Genomic DNA, 21,361 nt, shown 5'->3' on the forward strand with positions numbered 1-21,361 from the left:
GGATTCAATTATTTATTTAAAATTTGGAAATTACCTAACACTTGGTATCTGGACATAAATGGAAAAGAAATTCATTTGAAATAAAGCTTATATAACTGAAATACACAGTTCAGTTCATGCAAAGCAAAACAGACAGATCAATGGATACTTCCTGTGCATTTTTAAGTGAAAAAGCCTTGAAAGATGTGTTTAAATTACCAGAATGTGAAAAAGAAAGTTTTTTTTTTTTTTTTTTTTTTTTTTTTTTATCTCATAACACATGCAGGAAAAAAAGCTCACATGAGGAAATAAATAGGGAAAATGACATTGACAAACACATGAGTCCTTTCCTGTAAAATGGGAAGGCTGGATGATGTAATGCCTTGAAGGGTTTTTTCTTTCAAGGTTTTTTATTGTATTGGATATTATCCACAGGCTTAAAGGGTGTGTGTGTGTTTGTGTGTGTGTGTGTGTGTGTGTGTGTGTGTGTATGTAGGAAAATAACTTACACAAACACTAACTTTTCCCTAATTTACTCAGATTGCTTACAATGAGCAATAGAAAAGGAACATGAAGAGGTTAGGAAGAAAAGGGCAGTAATAAAACCTGAAATTTTCTTTATTTTTCTTTGTATGATTACTCTTCATCCTTTAAGCATTGTTAGAGAAGTCAAATCACTGAAAAATAATCTTTTGCTGAGAATTCTTTAAAAATTTTTTGTTCTCTTTTAAGCCTTATTTATAAAGGTTTCCAGATGCTTATCCTCATAGATTAAACACAGCATGATGTAGATGCTTACAATAACATTCACCGCTATGAAGCCAAGAGAAAACTACTTTGAGATCTGCCTGCCTATCACTTAAAGAATCAGGTCCAGGGAGTTTTCTGTGGCTATTAAGGTGTGATTCTCTGAAGTCATTTGGAAACAACCTCAGTTCTCAGCAGCAACGGTCCACCCTGTACTGTGTCAAAGCACATCAAATGGTTGGCATTCCAAGCCTCAAATGGGTTATTTCTCATTATGCGAATACATAATGAAAGGATGTGGGCAAAGAACAGAATGTAAATTGGAAGCTGACTTCTGAATGTGTTAGGCAGCAGTACTGGGCTGAAACAGTCATTCTAATTTCAAGAGACAATTCCAAAGTGGTTCTCAAGAGAAAGGACAAGGTATTTTTCAAATATTTGTTCAATGTGAATGGACTGGGCTTGCCAAAAATGACTTCTTATGCTGGCATGCAATCTCTTAAAGGGAAGTCAGCCTGAGTCACTGGATACATCAAAGGTAGAGGCCAGTGAATGGAATTACTGCAGGCTGTGTGAGCAAGCCAGATACCTGCATTCATCTGCCCATGCTGGGATTTCAGCCTCCTTTTAATTACATGAAAGCAGCTGGTACCACTGGTTACTGAAGTCTTCAGATTACCTTGATTGCTCGGTCATTATCTCTAATCAGCTGCTGCTTCTCATCTTCAAACTTCTGTACAACATCCTGGAGCCGCCTTTCTGCAGCAAGCTGCTGCCGGCTGCTCTCCTCTTTCAGAGAGGAAATGGTTGTCTGAAGTTCTGCTATGATCTGAAATGAAAACAGCATGCTATAACTCCACATTCTTCAGTGAGAGGCATCTATTTTATATGTATTTATGCCTAACAAAAGACTGACTTTGGCAAAACTCTTTCACAAACTAAATATTTTCAATTAACATATCATACACTATTAATGCATGAAATTCCGCACAATAAAAGGCTATAATAAAACTGTGAATGGTGAACAACTGCTGGACCGAATATATTTGGAAGACATTTCCACTATAACATTCCACAATATTTACTCATCGGAAGAAAGAACATCTGTGATCTCAAAAATATGAAAAGCGTCAGATTTTATTTTACTGTGAAATACACTTATTAGAGTGAGAAAAGTTATTCTGCCTTTAAGAAGACTTTGAACTATAACAACCGAAGAAAAGAACGAATAGAGTTCGCTCCTCATGGTCACCTAGGTCTATGATAAGTTTTGGGTGTTCACTAAGGTTTGTGAAGTATGTTAAGCACTTCAAGTTCTCATGTCATTTACTACTGTGAGACAAGTATTGCCCCCATTTCATAAATGAGGAAACAGAGGCACTGAGAGATGTCAAGTATTTTACATTGTTGAAGATGACAACCAAGTAAGGAGACAGGCAGGAGCTGCAGCGTGCAGTCAGATCCACTGCTGTGCTAACCGGTTCCTCTAACTAGCAGACTTGACTTTTCTTTTTAGCAAGGTTTTGGCATTGAAGAGAAGTTTACACTTCCAAACATGTTGTCTTCTTCCTAACAGGTACCTAATCATGAAAAGTGACTTGGGTTCAAATGGTACCACTTCAGAGACCCCTGCAGGCAGCATTCCCTACATGTGAGAAATGGTTCCCTCCAGGACAGGGTTCTCTTCCCACGTCTCAAATGAATTATGTGATGAGGAATTTTGACATTTAATGGGCCTACTGAGAGCACTGCCCTTCATTTAGTCTGGATGTATCCATTTCCTTTCAAATTCAATAGTGATGACTTTTTAAAAGCAGGAAATGTTGTTTCTTCTAATAAAAAAATTATGTCCTGGGTTTGAACATAATTCTGTTGGTTCCACAGGAGGGGAGCTGGTTAGTGAGAAATGGACTCACAAGCTATCTTTCTTGAGCTCATTTTTTCCAACTATTATTTGGTGACAAAACCAGATCATGGCATCAGAAGACAATAATTAGAAATTGTGTGCAGTCCCCTGGGGAGCCAAGTCCTATAAGACATTAATTGTTTTTACTGACATAAATAGCATTTTTAGCTATAGAAAATATGGAGTACTTATGTGTTTAGAAATGTACAAACTCACTGCAACAGTTCAAAATTTAGAATTTATAAATAATCAAATAGTAACATAATTGTGAAATTATAAGGTATAAAATAGTCTATGTTGATATTGTTAAATGCAAACTGGGGTCTTCTGCTATGAGTGGAGGAATTCATTTACTGAGATTAGAACAGAACAGTTTTTATCTGTTTTCTGAATTTTGATAAATGATAAATGATGTTTCCATTTTGGCATCAATTCAATTAATTCTGATAGCACCTATGTGAAATGGGAAAGAGTAAATTCTTATAGTAAATGTCAAAAATAGAATGATTAACTCTGGTCACACAGCCAAAGGGGTGAGGGATCAGAAAGAGCCAGATTTCCTTGGCTTAACATGAAATTTAAGATTGATATTTTTATAAGAATATGGGGCCAAACAGCAAAAATAACTTAATATTTCAGTGTTTCAATCTGAATAATCCACAACCATATAGAAATGGAGGGTTTAGTTCCATGATTTGTGTGTTTAGTTCTACATGATTTTATCACATGTGTAGAGTCATATATATCCAATCACAGTCATGTAATCTATTTTTAAAGTACAAGGTAATTTTATTCTTTAAAAAAATTGTAGGATTGATATTAGCATAACCAACCAAAGACTGAAGATAAAAATATTTTGGGCTACTTCAAATGATCACGAGGGCATAAAACAGGGACCCCTTATTTTCAGAAGACTTAAGACAAGAACACATCAAAAGCAGACTTGGGAGGAGCTTCAAGTCTAAGCTGTTCTGAGGGGGCATGCTGCTTTCATGGGGAAAATGAAACCTTTTATTCTTTGGGTGAATAATGGGAAGAATAATGAGATTACATTTGGAAAGTTATTTTTAAAAATTTTGAAGGTGACATAAGGAGGAGAATGCCTAAACATTTCAAGTGAAACACCTTGGTTAGACAAATTGGTCGAAAGACCGATAGATAAGATGGACAGAGAGAGGATGCTAAAATAAGAGTAATTTTTAAAAACAGGATTAAATAATTACTTTCATATTGAGAAATAATCATAACATTCAGATTAATAGTCATGCTTTATGTAAGGAACAAAGCATGAGTACTTAGGGCTATTAGTCGTAGCCCTAGAGTGTAAGAAATGGACCATTTTCATCTTAGCCTAGTGCATATAACTAGCACTCAATAAATATTTAAGTAGTGTAACTCTAATCATGGTAAATAAAAAAAATTATCATCTGGAAAATTATATTGGGATAATCCAGACTTTTAATAGAAAACTAATGTAAAAATTTTCTGGAAAAATGAAAAGTAATGATTTATAAAATCATAATCAAAACCTGCCAGTTTTGATTGAATCATAATTAAAAACCACAAAGTGAAATGCCACCAGTCAACTGAATGTTTACCCTAAAGTAGCTTCAGAGAAAGAACTGGCTTAGAACATTCTCATATAGATATTAAAAATATGTTGGCAAACAAAAAGAAGAGCTATTTGGGGCTGATGCTATAAGCAACCTAACCCTGAAAGCAATGATGGTTAATAACTGTTAAGCAATGGACATTTTGTGTAAATGTTAGGGATATTACTTAAGGTCTGCAAATAACTGAATTTTAGGCTGGGGATATAGCTCAGTTGGTAGAATGCTTGCCTAGCACGCACAAGGCCCTGGGTTTGACCCCAAGATCCACAATAAATAAATAAATTAAATATAACAGAATTCCGCAGAGGCTAAATTTCATCTTTAACTCAATGTTTTTCAAATTGTGGTATAGTTTGAGATTTCTCTAAAACTCTAAAATACAATATAGGAAGACTGCAAGTTTGAGGCCAGCCTGGGCAACTTAGCAAAACCCTATCTCAAAAGAAAAGAAAAAAAGGCTGAGCATACAGCTCAGTTATAGAGCACCAGTGGGCTCAACTCCTAGCACCATAAAACAGCAAAAATAAAGCATCGACAACAAAAAACCACCAAAGCCCGGTGCGCTCTACTGCTACACAGGGACGGTTAGGAGCACACTGAGGCTCCTCGCCACCCTTTGCAGTCTGGTCCTTGGAGAGTGGCATGAAGCCAGGAGCAGCGGGACAGGGGCATGCGCTGGCAGCCGTGTGCGCGGCATGGTGAGGAGGCAGCCCTCAGCAGGGGTGCGCTCGGAGGGTGTCCGGGTTTGGTTCTCTCCACTTTCCCAACAAACGAGGCATCTTCTTGCAAAACAGTGCCATATATTTCTTTTGAAAAAATGGCCACGAGGTGACTGCTGAGTAGGAAAATTGCATTAAGACTGAAAAGGCAAGGCTAACGTATAATGTTAAGATTAAAACCCCAATACGTGATTCTGAGGGCAACGGTGTCTGCGAGCCTCCCAGAGATGATGCAAACGTTGGCGACATGGCAAATGTGAGGACCTTGGGAGGAGCACGCTCCTCAGAGTGCGGGTGGGTGGGGTCCTAAGGCTTCTTAAAATCTAAAGGTAAAGTAGCTTCCTCTAAAGACGGAAAGATATTTAAAATATTTTCCAGATTTAACCCATTGCTCTCCTCAGTGCCAATGCATCCATCACTAATGCATTCATTTTACTACTTTTTTTTTTTAAAGAAATTTTTAAAAATCTGATAAACAGAGTTAAGCAACTTCGCTTCCGGCGTTCTTATCAACTTGATGAACTAAATATGTGTTAGAGATTCCAGTAAACTACCACTTGAAAGTGGAAAAAGCCAATCCATGGCTCTGTTTTCTAACGTTCATTCAAAAAAATAATCTGATTTTGGCACTGACTGGCATGTAGACCAATGTTCCTCTAGTGCCAACTTATGGATATAAATGTCTGCAAATACACCTACATAAAAATAGATATTATTGTGTATTCAGTGGTGGGCAAACTAAATATTATCCAAGTGAGGCGATCACCCTATGAGGAGGGTGAACTAGCTTCTGTTTCTGGTTTTTTTCTGTTGTTTTTTTGGTGTTGCACTGTCCTTTCATTTATGAAACGAGGATTATAGCATGACAATCGTTACTGGATGTTTTTCCACATCCTCTTCCTCTTCTTTCATGTCTCTATTGAGAAAATAGCAAACCTATGCACCTCCAAATTTTGCATGGAGATTTTATCAATTCTTGAACACTCCAAAACACAGTACCTGAGAAATAATTTCTCCTTCTTATAGCCCTTTTAAAAATTCTTCCCTTCCTGTGTCCTTTCTCTACTGCAATTTTGTACTGCTACTAAAATTGCTCCCAGCTCTTTGATGCTTTGGCACGAGGGAGGCACCGCACTGCATGTTTTGGCTTTGTTTCTCTTAATGGTTAAAACTGTCCTATGAGGTCAGCACTGCCTCCCCATCTAACAAATGAGAAACCAAATTCCAAAGAAGGCAGGTGAGCTGGCTCAGGGTCACACAAGTGGTAGGACTGGTATTCAAATCCAGGCCTGTGGACTCCAAAGCAGAGGCTTTCTTCTACACTAACTTAATTTAATTTGCTTTAATGTCACCTAATCAGGCTGCTTCATACGTTCCTTTAGATAAACTTAAGTACTCCTGTTTACACTCTCATTACTTAGGTATTTTTATTAGCTATCTTATATCTCACTCTCAGTCTGCTTCCCCCATTTAACATAAACCAAAGCAAGCAGGATGTAGGTGTATGCCAGCAGGGGATTTGTCATGTTTTACTTCCAACTTTAATTTTGGGAATAATAAGACTTATTTTGATTATAAGAATCTTTCTCAGGGGTTAAAAAGGACACTTTATGTTTCCTCCTCAAAAAAGGGCTGGAATACTGGCAACAAGACACCACCAATTCTTGTGTAAACATTTCTGACTGTGTTTAGACAAAGACTTTTGGTTTCCTAATGAGATGAGAATTATATAACATGCACATTTTAGAAATAATTATAGAACTGAAGACACTTCCTGATAACTATCACTAAAGTTTGCCATATAAAAAATGTAAAGGGTTGGGTCAGGCTGGTAGTGTTGAGGTTTGGAATTTCCACTTTGAAGTCAGATCCTGGCTTAGTCACTTGCTAACTTGTGTGATCTCATCTCTGAGTCTCAGTTTTCTCAACTGGAAAAATGGGGCCAATACTATAGTTCCTAACCCCACGTTCCTGTGAATGAGGCTGAATGAGTCAACAGACTTAGTTCCCATAAGCAACTGGATATATTTATTGTTTTGCTATTGTGTTGTTACTACTGTTATGTGGTAAGTTATAACATTGTTATATAAATTTCACTTTACTACCATGTATCATTGTACACATGAAAAGATATAAGACAAGCCAATTTAAAAATCATTAGATATGAAGCCTACAAAACTAAATGGCTTAATTTATCCATCTGCAAATGTAGATTAAATAGTACCTATTTGTTCTAGAATGACCCTTACACCCAGGGAATGTTTGGGATTGCCTAAACAATGCCAAAAGACAGAAACAACTTAGAAAGTACTCTGATCATCATATTTCAAGTGGAGATGAGCATTCAGTTATTGGTCTTTCTTATAGTAAAACTACTATAGTTCACAACAAACAGTAAGATATAGATTTAGGGACTTATGATTTCTTTTTTTCCAAAGGGAATCAACAATTACACTGCTTGCTGATTTAAGCTAGAATTGTCATTTTGACTGATGTTGTAAAGTAGCCTTAAGTTAAAGCAAAATGGAATATTGCAGAAAAGCACAGAGGGCATCAAACTGCTTACATCACAAATGTTGGTGTACATCTCCTGCCCTTGTGAAATGTGCTTCAGCCTGGGCTTGTTCAGGTGTACAAGCTGGTTTTACAACATCTGAGTGAGTGTGTCGGTTCAAATAGTTCAGTGTGCCTCATTTTTCTTGAAATATTAAAAACATATTTATTTACTTACCCATCAAGTATATGATACTAATCCTTGAAAAACTGAGAAGAATTAAATTTAACTCTGAAGTCCAAAGGCTTTGACGTGTAGGTTTCATTTTTGGTTTTTGTTTTGGCTTTACTTTGTTTTGGTTCTTTTGCTGTTGCTTACCTGGGAAGATTTGGCAAGCTTCTGATTATATTCCTTCTCAATCTGCTTCAGCCTGCTGTTGGCCTGAAAAACACACGTACACGAACACATACACAGTGACCCGTGAGCTTGGTATCTCTTCCACATGCCTATCACCAGGCAGCTGGGATGCCTGCCAGCTGCACCGCCCTTCTGGGGCAGCCAGAAAACCACAGGGCTGGTCTTTGATCTGATGCCAAGTATTCATCACTTAAAAAGAAAAAAAAAAATCTCTCCTGCCAATTATTAGACAAATACAGACTTCTGTGGATAGAAAGAGAAGAGGCAGAAATAGACACCCCCAAAGTGTGAAGGCTCAGAAGTAAAGGAAGGGAAGAAAAAGGAAACAGGGGAGAGAACTGGAAGAGAAAGTGGGGACAGGGAATTGGAGGAGGAGGAAAAGAAGGTGGTAAATATAATTCTTAGTTTAAAAATAAAAGAAATAGGTGCTCTTGGACAAAGGCAGACATGAAAATTTTAGATTTACTCAGCAAAAATTTGAGTCCCCATGCTGCCTAACACATAAGACTTATCTTTTTGGAGCCACAAATACATCTAAATCAAGCCATTTTATGTTCTAGAAGTAAGGCATTCTAGAAGTAGGGTGGTCTTTGCAGAAGAAGTCCACATTGCCTAGAACTGGAGTACATGCTGCCACTCGGGTTCTGATCCTTGAGGTGTGATGTGCTTTCCAGTCTCTGGATATGTCTGGGATCTTTACTCCATCCTCAGCGTTCACAAAGGACATGGTGACGTGCCCTAGGTGGGGCCTTTCCCATTTCTGGGAAAGGTTTGGGTCATTACTCTCATGATTTCTTCTCTGTCAGCCACCCCATCTCTCACCCTCCCTGATTCTAGTACCTCTCAGGTTTGTCATCTTTTTCTTATTGTTTCTATTACCAATTTTTAAAAACTTTCTTTTCATTTCTCTTGTTTCCTCAATTTTTACTTTAGAACTTTCTGTTGGACTTTTAAAAAATTCTGTCATCATATTAATAATTTCTAAAGATTTTTTTCTTGTTCTTGGAACAGCAGTATGGGACCCAAGCATCAATATTTTTATGCTATAATTTTTACAAAGAACAGGATGGGAGACAACAGTGCACATAAATCAAAATCATTATAGCACTTGAGAAGGGCCTGGATCCCCTTTTACAGTTGAGGAAAATGAGGCACAGAGAGGTTTAGTAACTTGCCCAGAACCATATTGCCAGAGGGAGTTAGAATCAGGACTTAGTCCCCCACACATAGTGGGGCAGCAGAACACAGATGCTCCATCAGCCATAGCACCCAGCTATGGTATATTCCCACTTTCTTCTGAGGTCATTAATTTTACATATAGGTCTATTGTCTATCCATCAATTTATTTATATGTGGTCATCTATCTATCTATCTATCTATCTATCTATCCATATATACTTCTGATTTTTTTTTCCTGCTCACTAGAGTGTGTTATTTTTTCCCCCCAAGTTCACTTTATTTATTTACTTCTCCCAGTCTATTTGGGTTTTTGGCTTGCACTTTAGACACTTTCCTTAAATATCTGGTGATCACTTGGCTGTTCTTTCTTATTTAAAGTGAGTCCTCCAAAGCTGACTATAGAAGAAGCTCAGCTGTGTGTAGCTTGTGGATGGAAGGACATCCCCACGGGTGTTAAGAAGGGGCCTGGACTTTCTTCTTGGTTCAGTTTGCCTAGAGCTGCATGCTCTAGTGTACTGCTGGTGGCCTGTCAGCTCCACTGTTTGTGGAAGACACCTGAGATGCTCAGGACAGCCACTCTCACATAGGCCTATCTTCATTCTTGCCCTTAACTATACCCAAGACCTCTCTCTCTCGCTGCATCTTTCCAGGAGCAAGTCTGGGGTGGGTTCAGTGCAGTTAGGGGACAGACTGTGTCATCTGGCTGCTCCTCCACAGCCTTTGAGCCTATCTTCTGGTGTCTCCTCTATCCTGTGCCCAGGTTCCCAGATTCCTGAAGCATTCCCAAGCAGGACAGACTCTATGCTTCTAACAGGTGTCCTCCAAGCCTCCTTTCTCCCAGAAGCTTTTTGGATCTTGGTATGCTTAGTTCTGCTACGTCCATTTTGGATCCAGGCCCTGCTCAATGCTACCATGATGTTCCTTTCTTAGGTGATGCTGTCTCCCCTTCTGTTCTCTGTAGGAATTACAGCATAAAAATACTGGAGCTTGGGTCCCATCTAAGGTTCTGGTTTAACTGAGGTACAGTCTAGGCACTATAATTTAGCAAATCCTGAAAGCTATTTCTAATGTTTGGCCAAAGTTAAAAACCACTGTTCGCAGGTGGGTGCAGTGGCACACTCCTGTAATCCCAGCAACTTGGGATGCTAAGGCAGGAGGATCACAAGTTCTAGGTCAGCTTGGGCGACATATTGAGATGCTGTCTCAAAATAAAAAATAAAAAGGGCTGAGCCTATAGTTCAGCTGTAGAACACCCCTGGGTTCAATCCTTGTGAAACGAAACCAACAAATGCCACTGTTCATGACTCAGTTTTATTTCTTGCATCTTAATAGTGACTTCTTCAAGGTGTGGAGATAAATGGGTGAGTTCTGTTCACTACATTTAACTGGTAGCAAATGATTTCTTTATTTGGATATCACAATGAGATGAGATAGCAACCCACTCCAGGGGCATCTCTATCAGCGCCAGGGCTGAACTGAGAACTACTGGTAAACATGTCTCTCTCCCACTAGGTGGTGGGAAGGCAAGCCCTATCCCCTAAGGAGTGCGGAGTGCATGAACGTTCACCTAGTGAACGGCTGGACGCCATCCAGCCCCCTTCCTTTTCTATCCCTGAGCTCACACCTCTAAAGTTATCTTTTTAAAACCACATGTTTCATGGTTAAGTTCAAATGCAACTCTTTCTCTTTTCACATTTTTAGTGGTACATTATAGTTTTATACAGCAATGGGATTTGTTGTTACATAGTTGTGCATACACACAATATAACAATATAATTTGACTAATATCACTGCTCAGCACTTCCTCCCTCCCTCCCAACAAGCTCCTAGTTCCCTTCCTCTGCCATTCTCTGATTTTCATGAGATCCTACCCCACCCCTCTCTTTTCCTTTTTCCTCTCTAGCATCTACATTTAAGAGAAGACATACAACCCTTGGCCTTCTGAGTTTGGCTTATTTTGCTTAACATAATGATCTCCAGTTCCATCAATTTTCCTGCAAATGACAGAATTTCATTTTTCTTTATGACTGACTAAAACTCTATTGTGTAATATATATATAACATTTAAAAAATCCATTGGTACATTGATGGACACCTTGCCTGGTTCCATGGTTTGGCTATTGTGCACTGTGCTGCTATAAACACGGGTATGCATGCATCACTATACTGCGATGACTTTAATTCTTCAGGGTAAATACCAAGGAGTGGTATAGCTTGGTCATATGGTGGTTAGCCTTTTGAGGAACCTCCATACCGATACCTATAATGTTGTACTAATTTAAGTTCCACCAACAGTGTAAACATTTTCTTTTTCTCCACATCCTCTCCAGCACTACTTATTATTTGTATTCTTAATAACTGCCATTTTTTTTATCACATAAGGGAGTTTATTAAGCAAACAAGAGTGTCTCCCTGCAGGGTAAGAGAGAAAATGAGAGGAAAAGAGAAAGGAAAGAGAAAGGGCGCTCGCTAGAGAGAATGGAAAGCCAGGAGGATAGAGAAAAGTGAGGAGGACAGACAGAAGAATAACTGCCATTTTGAATGGCTTGAGATGAAAATTCAGTGTAGTATTGATTTCCCTAATTGCTAATGGTGTTGAATATTTTCTCATATATTTGTTGGCCATTTGTATTTCTTCTTTTGAGAAGTATCTGTTTAATTAATTTTCCCAATTATTAATTGGGTTATTTGATTTTTTAGTGTAAAGTGTTTTGAGTTCTTTATAGATTCTAGATATTAATTCTGTCAGAAGAGTAGCTAGCAAAGGTTTTCTCCCATTCTGTATGTAGGTTCTCTTCACGTGCCTAATTGTTTCCTTTGCTGTGCAGAAGCTTTTTAATTTGATGTCATCCCATTTATTAACTCTTGGCATTATTTTCTGAGCTTTAGGGGTCCTATTGAGAAAGTCATTGTCTGTGCCTATATGCTGGCGTGTTGACCCTGTGTTTTCTTCTAGGAGTTGGATAGCTTCCTATCTAATTCTAGATCTTTGATACATTTTGAGTTGATTTTTGTGCAGGGTGAGAGATAAGGGTCTAGTTTCATTCTTCTACATATGCATAACTTATCTTCCCAGCACCATCAAATGTAATCCTATAGAGTTTATTCCATAAATCTCTGCATCTATAATCCCATTCAGCATATAGGGTAGTTTGCTTTTTTCCAGAGTAAAGAGGGCATGTGACTCCTGCTATTTTGCTAGTAAGCTGTCAGACTCAAGTCCAGCTCTGTTTAACAAAGCCCCTCTGGGGCCCGGGGTGGAGCTCAGTGGTAGGCCACTCACCTCATACGCACAAGGCTCCAGGTTCGGTTCCCAGCATGGTAAAACAATAAAAAATAAAGCCACTCTCCATCATAGAATTGGACGCCTCTGAACCTCTTGAGGATTACTGGTCTTGGTTCACATTCTGTCAATGTTATTTGTCACAAAATGCTTGATGAAGTATTTACTGCTTTTTAAATAAACACAGAGCTCTTATTATGTGCCAGACACTGTTCCAAGTGCTTTAAAAATATTTATCCACTAGAAAAATCTAAAAATTAATTATCATGTCATACAGAATAAGTTCCTTTTCCCCAAAAAAGTTTGAGTCAGAGTTGCTGGCTGGCGCAGGAAAGCTGTGGTTCAGCCCTGGAAGCTCACGAACCCATTGACGACGACATTTTCAGTTCACTCACCCACTCTTGAGCAAACAGAGGAATGCCTCTCAACCTTTGTGACACATCTATCCGAGAGAGAAACAAAATAACTTTAAATTTTGATGGTCGGAGTGCCATAGATATTCTAATTTTAAAAACAGGTATGTTCTAGAAGGTCTCCTTGAAAGAGTGTAAAACCTGTAGGAGATGAAGCCACGGTGAACTCCAGAGAAAGCACTTCAGGCAGAAGGAAGAGCTGGGCAAGGGCCCTGTCATAGGGCAGTGCAGAGAACAGCGTGGTGGATCAGGGAGAAATGTGTCCCTTGAACAAGATGTGTTCTGAGAGAGAACAAGGGTCCAGATTCCACAGGGGACTGTGTGATGACAAGGAACTTGGTTTTAAATAGGAGAAAAATGGAAAGGCACTGAAGGGTTTTTAGTAAAGTAGAGATTTATAATTTGACTTATGTACTAATAAGATCAATCCAGCCTTTGTTGGGGGCGAGAACTGAGCAATGAAGTCACTTGGGAGGCTATTTCAAATAATCGTGGCTGGCAAAGCAGGTGGTGAGAGTGGGGAGTCTGAGAAAAATAAGGAATTAGGACCAATGGATATGATGCATGACGGAAAGAAATGAGTCAAGGATAACTTCAAGATTTTTACTGAGGGCTAGGGTTGTGGCTCAGTGGTAGAGCACTTGCCTAGCATGTGTGAAGCACTGGGTTCAATTCTCAGCACCACAGATAAATACATGAATAAAATAAAGGTCTATCAACAACTAAAAGTATATATAAAATAATTTTTAAAAAAGATTTTTGTTGGAAGCAACTAGAAAAATGAGGTTATCATTACTTGACATTGGAAAAACTACAGGTGGTACTGATTTAGCAAAGAATCTAGTGATCAGTTTAGTCATATTAAGCTTGGAGATATTCATCAGGTATCCATTGTTGAGATGAATATTAGGGTATTAAAATTTTGAGTTTATGGGAGAAATGTAAGTTAGAAGTATAAATTCAGAAGTCACCAGTGTATACATAGTATATGAAACCATGCCACTAGATGAGATCTCAAGACATTGAGTGTATACAAAACAAAAAGAGGCTCAAGTCCTGGGCATGCAGATGCTATGAGGCTAAGGGAATGGGGAAGAAAGCAGAGAGAGCTGGAGAGATGAGAACTAAATCCTGAAGCCAAGTGAAGAAAGTGTTTCCAGGACTGTCAGCTGTCAAATGCTATAGTGAGGCCATGTAAAATGAGAACCGAAATGATCACAGAGGATTGGCGACATGGCGGTCACTGGTGATATGGATAAAAGTAATTTTGGTGTAGTTGGAGAGATGAAAGCTGGATTTCAGGGGGCTGAAGAAAGAAAGAGAAAAGAGACATTGGGATAGAATACAATCTGTTCAGAATTTTGTTAGGAAAGAAATGGGTGGAAGCTGCAGCGCAAGTGGGTAAGTCGGGCTGATGGTTTTGTTCTGGTAAGTAGGAGAACTAAATGGCTGTCCACAGGCTGACGGGAACCATCGAGCAGCAGAGGGGGAAAAGAGAAAATGCCAGAGGTTTATTAGAAAGACATCTTGTATAAAGGAGTTGGGACAGTTATGAACTGGGTCCACACAAATTCATCATGTAGAAGCCATAACCCTCAAAGTGACTATATTTGGAGACAGAGGCTTTAGAGAGGTAATTAAGGTTAAATGAGGTCATAGGGTGGGGCCTAATCCAATAGCATCAGTTTCATTTTAAGAGGGGGAGAGATAGCAGGTCTCTCTCACCTTCTCTCTCTTTCTGTGCATGTGCGCACGTGTATGAGTGCACACAAATACAAAGACATAGAAAAAGGCCACATAAGGACAGAGAATACTGTTGTCTAGCGAGCAAGAGAGGCCTTACTGGAGGCAACACTGACACTGCCTTGATCTTGGACTTTGGGCCTCCAGAATTGTGAGAATAAATTTCTATTTTCTCAGTCACCAGGTCTGTGGTATTTTGTTATTGCAGCCTGAGCAGACTAATACAGGGTGGGATTTTGAGCAGCAGGAGAGGAGATGGGCTTTGCTAGGAGTACAGGCAAAGGACCCCCAGTACAAGTGGTGAGAGATTCTGATTACTTTTACTTTCTCCATGACAGAGGAGGAAAGATTCATCAACTGGGCATGAGGATGGAGGAAAAGGCTGTTGGGAGATGTGAGGACTGAGGAGAGAGAGATACAAAGCAGTCATGCAGGCAGGAAAGCCGGGGCTTGGGGAATACAGCCTAAGTCTCAGGATTCCAGGAAGCATTAGGGTCCACTTGAAATTATAATGTTGAACTCAATGTCTTACATTAAATTTGAAGTAAGACTAGTTTGTAGTATGTAAATATCTCTAGAACTTGCAGAAAGCTAAATGAAGCAGCATCAATACTTTGGAGACTAAGGCGAGTAATTGAAGGAATGAAATTAATTTATTAACCTTCAAGGTTTTTACTATTTTTGAACCTAAATCACAGCCGCCTACATTTCTGAATCCCTCTTAAATAAATCTAAAAAATGCTGGTTTAGGATGGTTGATTATTTATTAGGCAAGCTGTCCCTAAAACATTTTAAAATTCTTTAATTCTCAGAATAGCACTATGTATGCATTTCATTTCTATACATAAAAGTAAGTTGAGATTTAGTTATTTTAAACCAAGTCTTATTTTTATATCTACCATTTCTAAGTAGAAACAAAATTTTCATACAGTCACCTGCAGCATGGCCTGATCAGAGGTAAAACAGAGAAGAAAAAAATCACAATTTTGAAGAGAGTCAAGTTTTTTTTGTAGTACTTGTAATAGTAGCAGTAGCTGCTATTGTGTTCACCCTTGGGTCTTTCTCACTGCTCACATTTAAGACTGGCCCTGCTGCCCCCTCCATCAGACACTCAGTTCTCTGCTTTTTGTAGGGTCTCTTCCTCGGGTCATTATCCTATTAAAGAGACCAATGGGCTGATCAGTTTCTCCTATGTAATTCAAAATCCTGAGTTTAAAAACACAACTAGAAAGAAAGAAAGAAAGAAACAAACAAACAAACAAAAAACAACTTTCACAGAGGTGTTTGTGGTTGGTAATCACCTTATTGTGCTACCCTTTTCTTACAGGGTACTTAGCATTATACTGTAATTCAAAAGAAGTCCTCCATTCCTTTGTGCTCCAGTTCTAACTATTAACGGTCAAAGTTCAGGCACTCATGATTTCCAGGAAGATGATTTGGAGAAGAGAAAACTAAGATTCTACTCTGAAATATTTATATTTAAGGTAAGACTAGACCTTGGAAGGTAGATCTCTTTAAAATATAATAGCATAAGTTTTTGAATAAAATATCTGTTTTTAGGATGAAGGAAAACAAGGATGCCTGTCAGAGTCTGAAACATGGCATAAAACTCAGATTATTATGCTGCACTTTCTACTCAAAATCTTGGGATGCAGCCATGTGAACTTCCTGAAACTGTGAATACACTATGGCCAGCCTGGTAAAGCCCCATCATCCTACTGGCAAAAATATAACCAGAATTCATAACAAATACTTATATTTAATTTAATTTAATGTATTTACAGAACACTTGAGCCTGAAAGTCTCTATGTTTTACTTCAAAAACAAAGGTGTAAACTTGTGAAGCAGAAATAAAATTCATGACTTCCACTCTGGCCATGATGGGACAACTGGGACTATATTTTATTTGCCATAGTAAGCCGCTAGGAAACTTGATAAAGTTCTGGAAAAATTGTTTTAGAATACTGGTCACAGAAACTAAAGTGTAAGCTCTCATTTAGTTCTTTATTTAATTCCTTGATTTTTTAAATTAGAGTTTTGTAGGTTTATTCATATAAATTTGGTACATATTTGTTAAATTTATACACGTTTAATTTTGGGAAATAGTAAAATAGTACTGTGTATGTGTTCATTGCTGATATACAGGAAAGAAATTGACTTGTATATTAACTTTGCATCTTGCAACCTTGCTATAATTTGTTTATTAGTTCCAGGAATCTGTTGATTCTTTTTGTTTCTCTATATAGATCATGTCAACTGCAAATAGAGTTCTCTTTCTTCGTTTGTAATCTGTAAACCTCTTATTTCCTTTTCCTGTCTTGTTGCATTAGCTCAGACATCCAGTACAATGTTGAAACAGAGTGGTAAGAGGGAACATCCTAGCCTTGTTCCTGATCTTAGGAGGAAATTTTCTTGTTTTTTACCATTAAGTACAATGATAGGTGTAGGATTTTTGCAGATGTTCTTTATTATGCTGAGGAAGTGCCTCTCTATTTCTAGTTGCTGTGATTTTTTTTTTTTCACACATGGGTATTGGATTCTGTCAAATGCCTCTTCTGCATTTATTGATGTGATCATGGAATTTTCCTTCTTTAGTCTGTTGGTCTGATGTATTAATTGATTTTCAAATGTTGACCAGCCCTGCAAACCTGGAATAAATCTCACTTGGCCATGGTGTTTGATCCTTCTTGTACATCACTGGATTCAATTTGCTAATATTTTTTGTTGAAGAGTTTTGTATTGGTGTTCATGAGGGATGCTACTCTTTAGTTTTCTATGTCTAACTTTGGTATCAGGGCAATATTGGCATCATTGAAAGAATTAGGAAGTAGTCCCTCTGCTTCTCTACTTTTTTTCAAAGAGACTACAGAGGATTAGTATAATTTCTTCCTCATATGATTGGTAGAGTTCACCACTGAATTCTTGTCACTCTAGTACTTTCTGGTTTGGAAGGGGAAGGTCCACTAATTATTGAGTTAATTTCTTCATAGATGCAGGCCCATTCTGATTGTTTCTTCCTGTATGAGTTTTGACACATGGATGTTTTTCAAGGAATAGTCCATTTTAAATCTTTGAACATAAAATTATTTTACTATTCATTTATTATCCCTTCCATGTCCTTGTATTCACAGTGATATCCTACCTTTCATTACTAATACAAGTAATTTGTGTACTGTTTTTTCTTAGCATGGTGAAAGTTTATCAAATGTATTGATCTTTTCAAAGAATCAGGTTTTGATTTCATTCATTTCCTCTAATAATTTCCTGTTTTCAATTTCACTGAATCTGCTCTAATTTTTATTATTTATTTTCTTGTGCTCTTCTTTTTCTAGTTTAATAAACTGAAAACTTAACTGATCTAAGATCTTCCTAACGTGTATTCATTGGTATAAATTTTTCTCAAATTGCTGCTTTCTGGGTATCCCACAAATTTTGATAAGTTGTGCTTTAATTTAGTTCACAATACTTTCAAATTCATCTTTTTATATAATATTTCGTAGTTGTCAACAGACTTTTATTTAAGTAATTAATTAATTTATCTATATGCAGTGAACCCAGCGCCTCACATGTGTTAGGCAGGCGCTCTACCACTGAGCTACAACCCTAGCCCAAAATTCATCTTGAGATTTCTTCTTTGACCCATGTATTAGAATGTGTTGTGGAACTGTCATATAGTTTGGGATTTTCCAGTTATCTTTTGTTATAGATTGGCTTCTAGTTTAATTCCATTGTGATCCAAGAGCAGACACTGTATACTTCATAGCCTTAAAATTTTTAGATGTGTTTTATGGTTCAAATTGTGATATATCTTGGTGAATAATCTATGTGAGCTTACAAAGAATCTGTATTATGCTGCTGTTGGATAAGTAGTCTACAGATATCCATTTCCTCCAGTTGATTGGTGATAGTATTGAGTTCAACAATTGTCTTTAATGATGTTTCTGCCTCTGAATCTGTCCATTGCAGATGGAGGGTATACAATTATCAAAGCATAACAGTGAATTCTCTATTTCTCTTCAAAGTTCTATTGGATCTTGCTCACATAATTTGATGCTCTATTGTTAGGTACACACATATTAAGGATAGTTTTGTATTCTTGGAGAACTGACCCTTTTATCATTGTATTATGCTCTTCTTTATCCCTGATAACCTTCCTTGCTCTGAAGTCTGCTCTAAAATTAATATAACTTCTACTGTTTCTTCTCACTAGGATTAATATGGTATATCTTTCTCCAACCATTTACTTTTCATCTATATGTGAATATATTATATTCAAAAGAAGATTTTATGTAGACAACATATATTGAATCTTGTTTTTTGATCTATTTGAAAATTTCTCTTTAAATTGGTATATTTAGACCACCAACATTTAAGTGTTTACTGATATAGTTGGATCAATATTTAGCATATTTGTTACTATTGTCTAATCATTGCTTTTGATCATTCCTATATTTATCTTGCATTCTTTTTCTGCACTTTGTGATTTTAATTGGACATTTTATAATTCTATTTTCACTCCTTTCTTAGAATATTAGTTATACTTCTTTAAATTTTTTAAATGGTTGGCCTAGACTTTGTACCACTTTCAAATAACACTTCATGGGTGATATAAGTACCTTATAATAAACAAAACAATCCTAGTTTCCTCCTTCTGATTCTTTTTATCATTGCTGTTATTCATTTCATATACACACAAACATATATAAATATATGACTGAATCTAATGTGGCTATTATTATTTTCAACAAGGTGCTGTTTAGAATACTAAAAGTTTTATTCTGCCTTCATTTATTCTTTCTTTAATGCTCTTCCTTTCTTAATATAAATTTAAGTTTAGATCTAAAACCTATTTATTTTTTCTTCTTTCTAAAGATCTTTTTAAAAACATTCCTTCAAGGACAGGATCTACTGGCAACACACTTCAGCTTGTGTCTGAGAAAGAATCTCTTCTTCACTATTGAAGGCTCATTTTTCAGATTACAGAATTCTAGACTGGTGAGGATTTTTCCCTCTCAATATTTTAAATATTTTACTCCACTTTCTTCATGTTGTCATAGTTTCTTCGAAGATAGATATAACTCTTATCTCAGTTCTTTTATAAATAAGGTTCCCCCCCTTCACCCCATTTACATTCTTCAAAACATTATTTATCTTTGATTTTCTGCATTTTGAAAGTAATATACCTGGGTATAGTTTGGTCATTGGATTTATACCAATTAGTGTTCTCTGAGGTTTTGAGGCTTGTGGTTTGGTATCTGACATTAATTTAGAGAATTTTCAGTCATTATTTCTTTAGTTATTTCTTCTGTTACTTTCTCTCCTCCTTTTTATAATCCTGCTATGCATATTTTATACCTTGTGCCATTGTCCCAAAGTTATTGGATATTCTATCCTGGTTTTTTTTAATCTTTTTGATCTTAGCTTTACAATTTTAGAAGTTTCTATTGAGATATTCTGAAGCTCAGCGATTCTTTTCTCAGCTATGTACAGTCTACTAATGAACCCATCAAAGGAATTTCTGTAAGTATTTTTGATTGCCAGCATTTCTTTTTGATTCTTTTATAGAATTTCCAACTCTCTGCTTACATTACCCATCTGTTCTTGTGTGTGGTATCTATTAGTGATCTTAGCGTATCAATCACAGTTGCTGCAAATTTCCCATCTGATAATTCTGACATTCCTGCCATTCTGAGTCTGATTGTTATGCTTGCTCTGTCTCTTCAAATGATGTTTTGGTTTGTTTGTTTGTTTTGTTTTTGTCTTTTAGTGTGTCTTCAAATTTCTTCTTGGTAACCAGAAAATAAATACTGGGTATAAGGAATTGCAGTAAAAAGGGCTTTATAATATAGTGGTAAGATGGTGACAGAGAGCAAGTGTTCTGTAGACCACGATTAGATCATCTGTTACTGAGTCTATACCCTGGACCTTAAAGTTCCCCAGTGCATCTCAGCTTGCCCCTCTCTTAGGTCAGATGAGAAGGCTGGAGGGAGCTGCAGTTGCTGTTCCTCCTCCCCTGAATGGAAGTCCAGAATGGGCTGGCCTTGGTTACTTCCCTTCCTGAGAGTTGAGTTTAGCCTCTGGTAAAATAGTTTTGGTTGAGTTTCCTTTGAAGGGTAACAGAACACTGGTATGTTTCAGAATGGTCACTTTTCCCCTCTCTTCTGCCACAAGCACATTGGATTTTCCTTCAATATTCATTCTTAGCATTCAGGTCAAACTCCTGAAGGTAAAACTCACTAAAGTTTTATCTCCCAGTTTTGTCCACACTAAACCTCTACCAATTCATGGATTCTAGTTCTGGTTTTTCAACCCCAAACCCATTCCTGCAGTTTTCTGCTCAGGTAAGTTTGGATTCTCCATGTCTGTCTCTAAATTTTAAGCTAGCAGTTTGCCCTAAGAGCCCACTTTTATAATACATTTAAGAAAAGCTATTGATTTTCAGTTAAGCTTTTTACTTGTTAGGATGAAGGACAACTTCTAACCACCACATATGCCTGACCAGAAACCAGAAACACCCAAATAATTTCCAGAGAGAAAAAGGGTAAATGTAATGGAGAGTCTTAGTAATCTCTGAGACAATATCTCATTCTCTAACGTATGTGTAATTATATCCCAGAAGAAGAAAGAAGTTTCAAAAAATATTCGAAGATATTATGGCTGAAAATTTTTCAAACTGAAAATACTTCTAAAACCACAAGCCCAAAGATCAGTGAACAAAATACAAGATAAACATAGAAAACCACATCAAGACACGTCATCATTAAATTGTAAAAAATAGAAATAAAGATAATATCTTAAAAGCAGACAGAGAAAACATATGCAATAAAAAGATAAGAATTCTCATTTAAACTATTTAAGTCAGAAAACA

At 37.2% G+C, this 21,361-nt stretch overlaps 1 protein-coding gene across 7 annotated transcripts in view; it reads right to left on the reverse strand.

The window, feature by feature from the left end:
- The window catches only part of CEP112 (centrosomal protein 112), a gene marked incomplete at its 3' end in the record, with an annotated part of 475,585 nt that overhangs the window by 84,802 nt on the left and 369,422 nt on the right, over positions 1-21,361 (reverse strand). For all 7 annotated transcript variants that reach the window (XM_079131573.1, XM_079131569.1, XM_079131572.1 and 4 more), the window contains 2 exons: positions 7,837-7,899; positions 1,406-1,555 (listed from right to left, as the gene is read on the reverse strand). In XM_079131573.1, coding sequence (XP_078987699.1) covers positions 1,406-1,555; positions 7,837-7,899 — 213 coding nt within the window. The remainder of the gene's footprint in view (positions 1-1,405; positions 1,556-7,836; positions 7,900-21,361) is intronic.

This window comes from Sciurus vulgaris, assembly GCF_902686455.1.
Source record: "Sciurus vulgaris genome assembly, chromosome: 3".
NCBI lineage: Eukaryota > Metazoa > Chordata > Mammalia > Rodentia > Sciuridae > Sciurus > Sciurus vulgaris.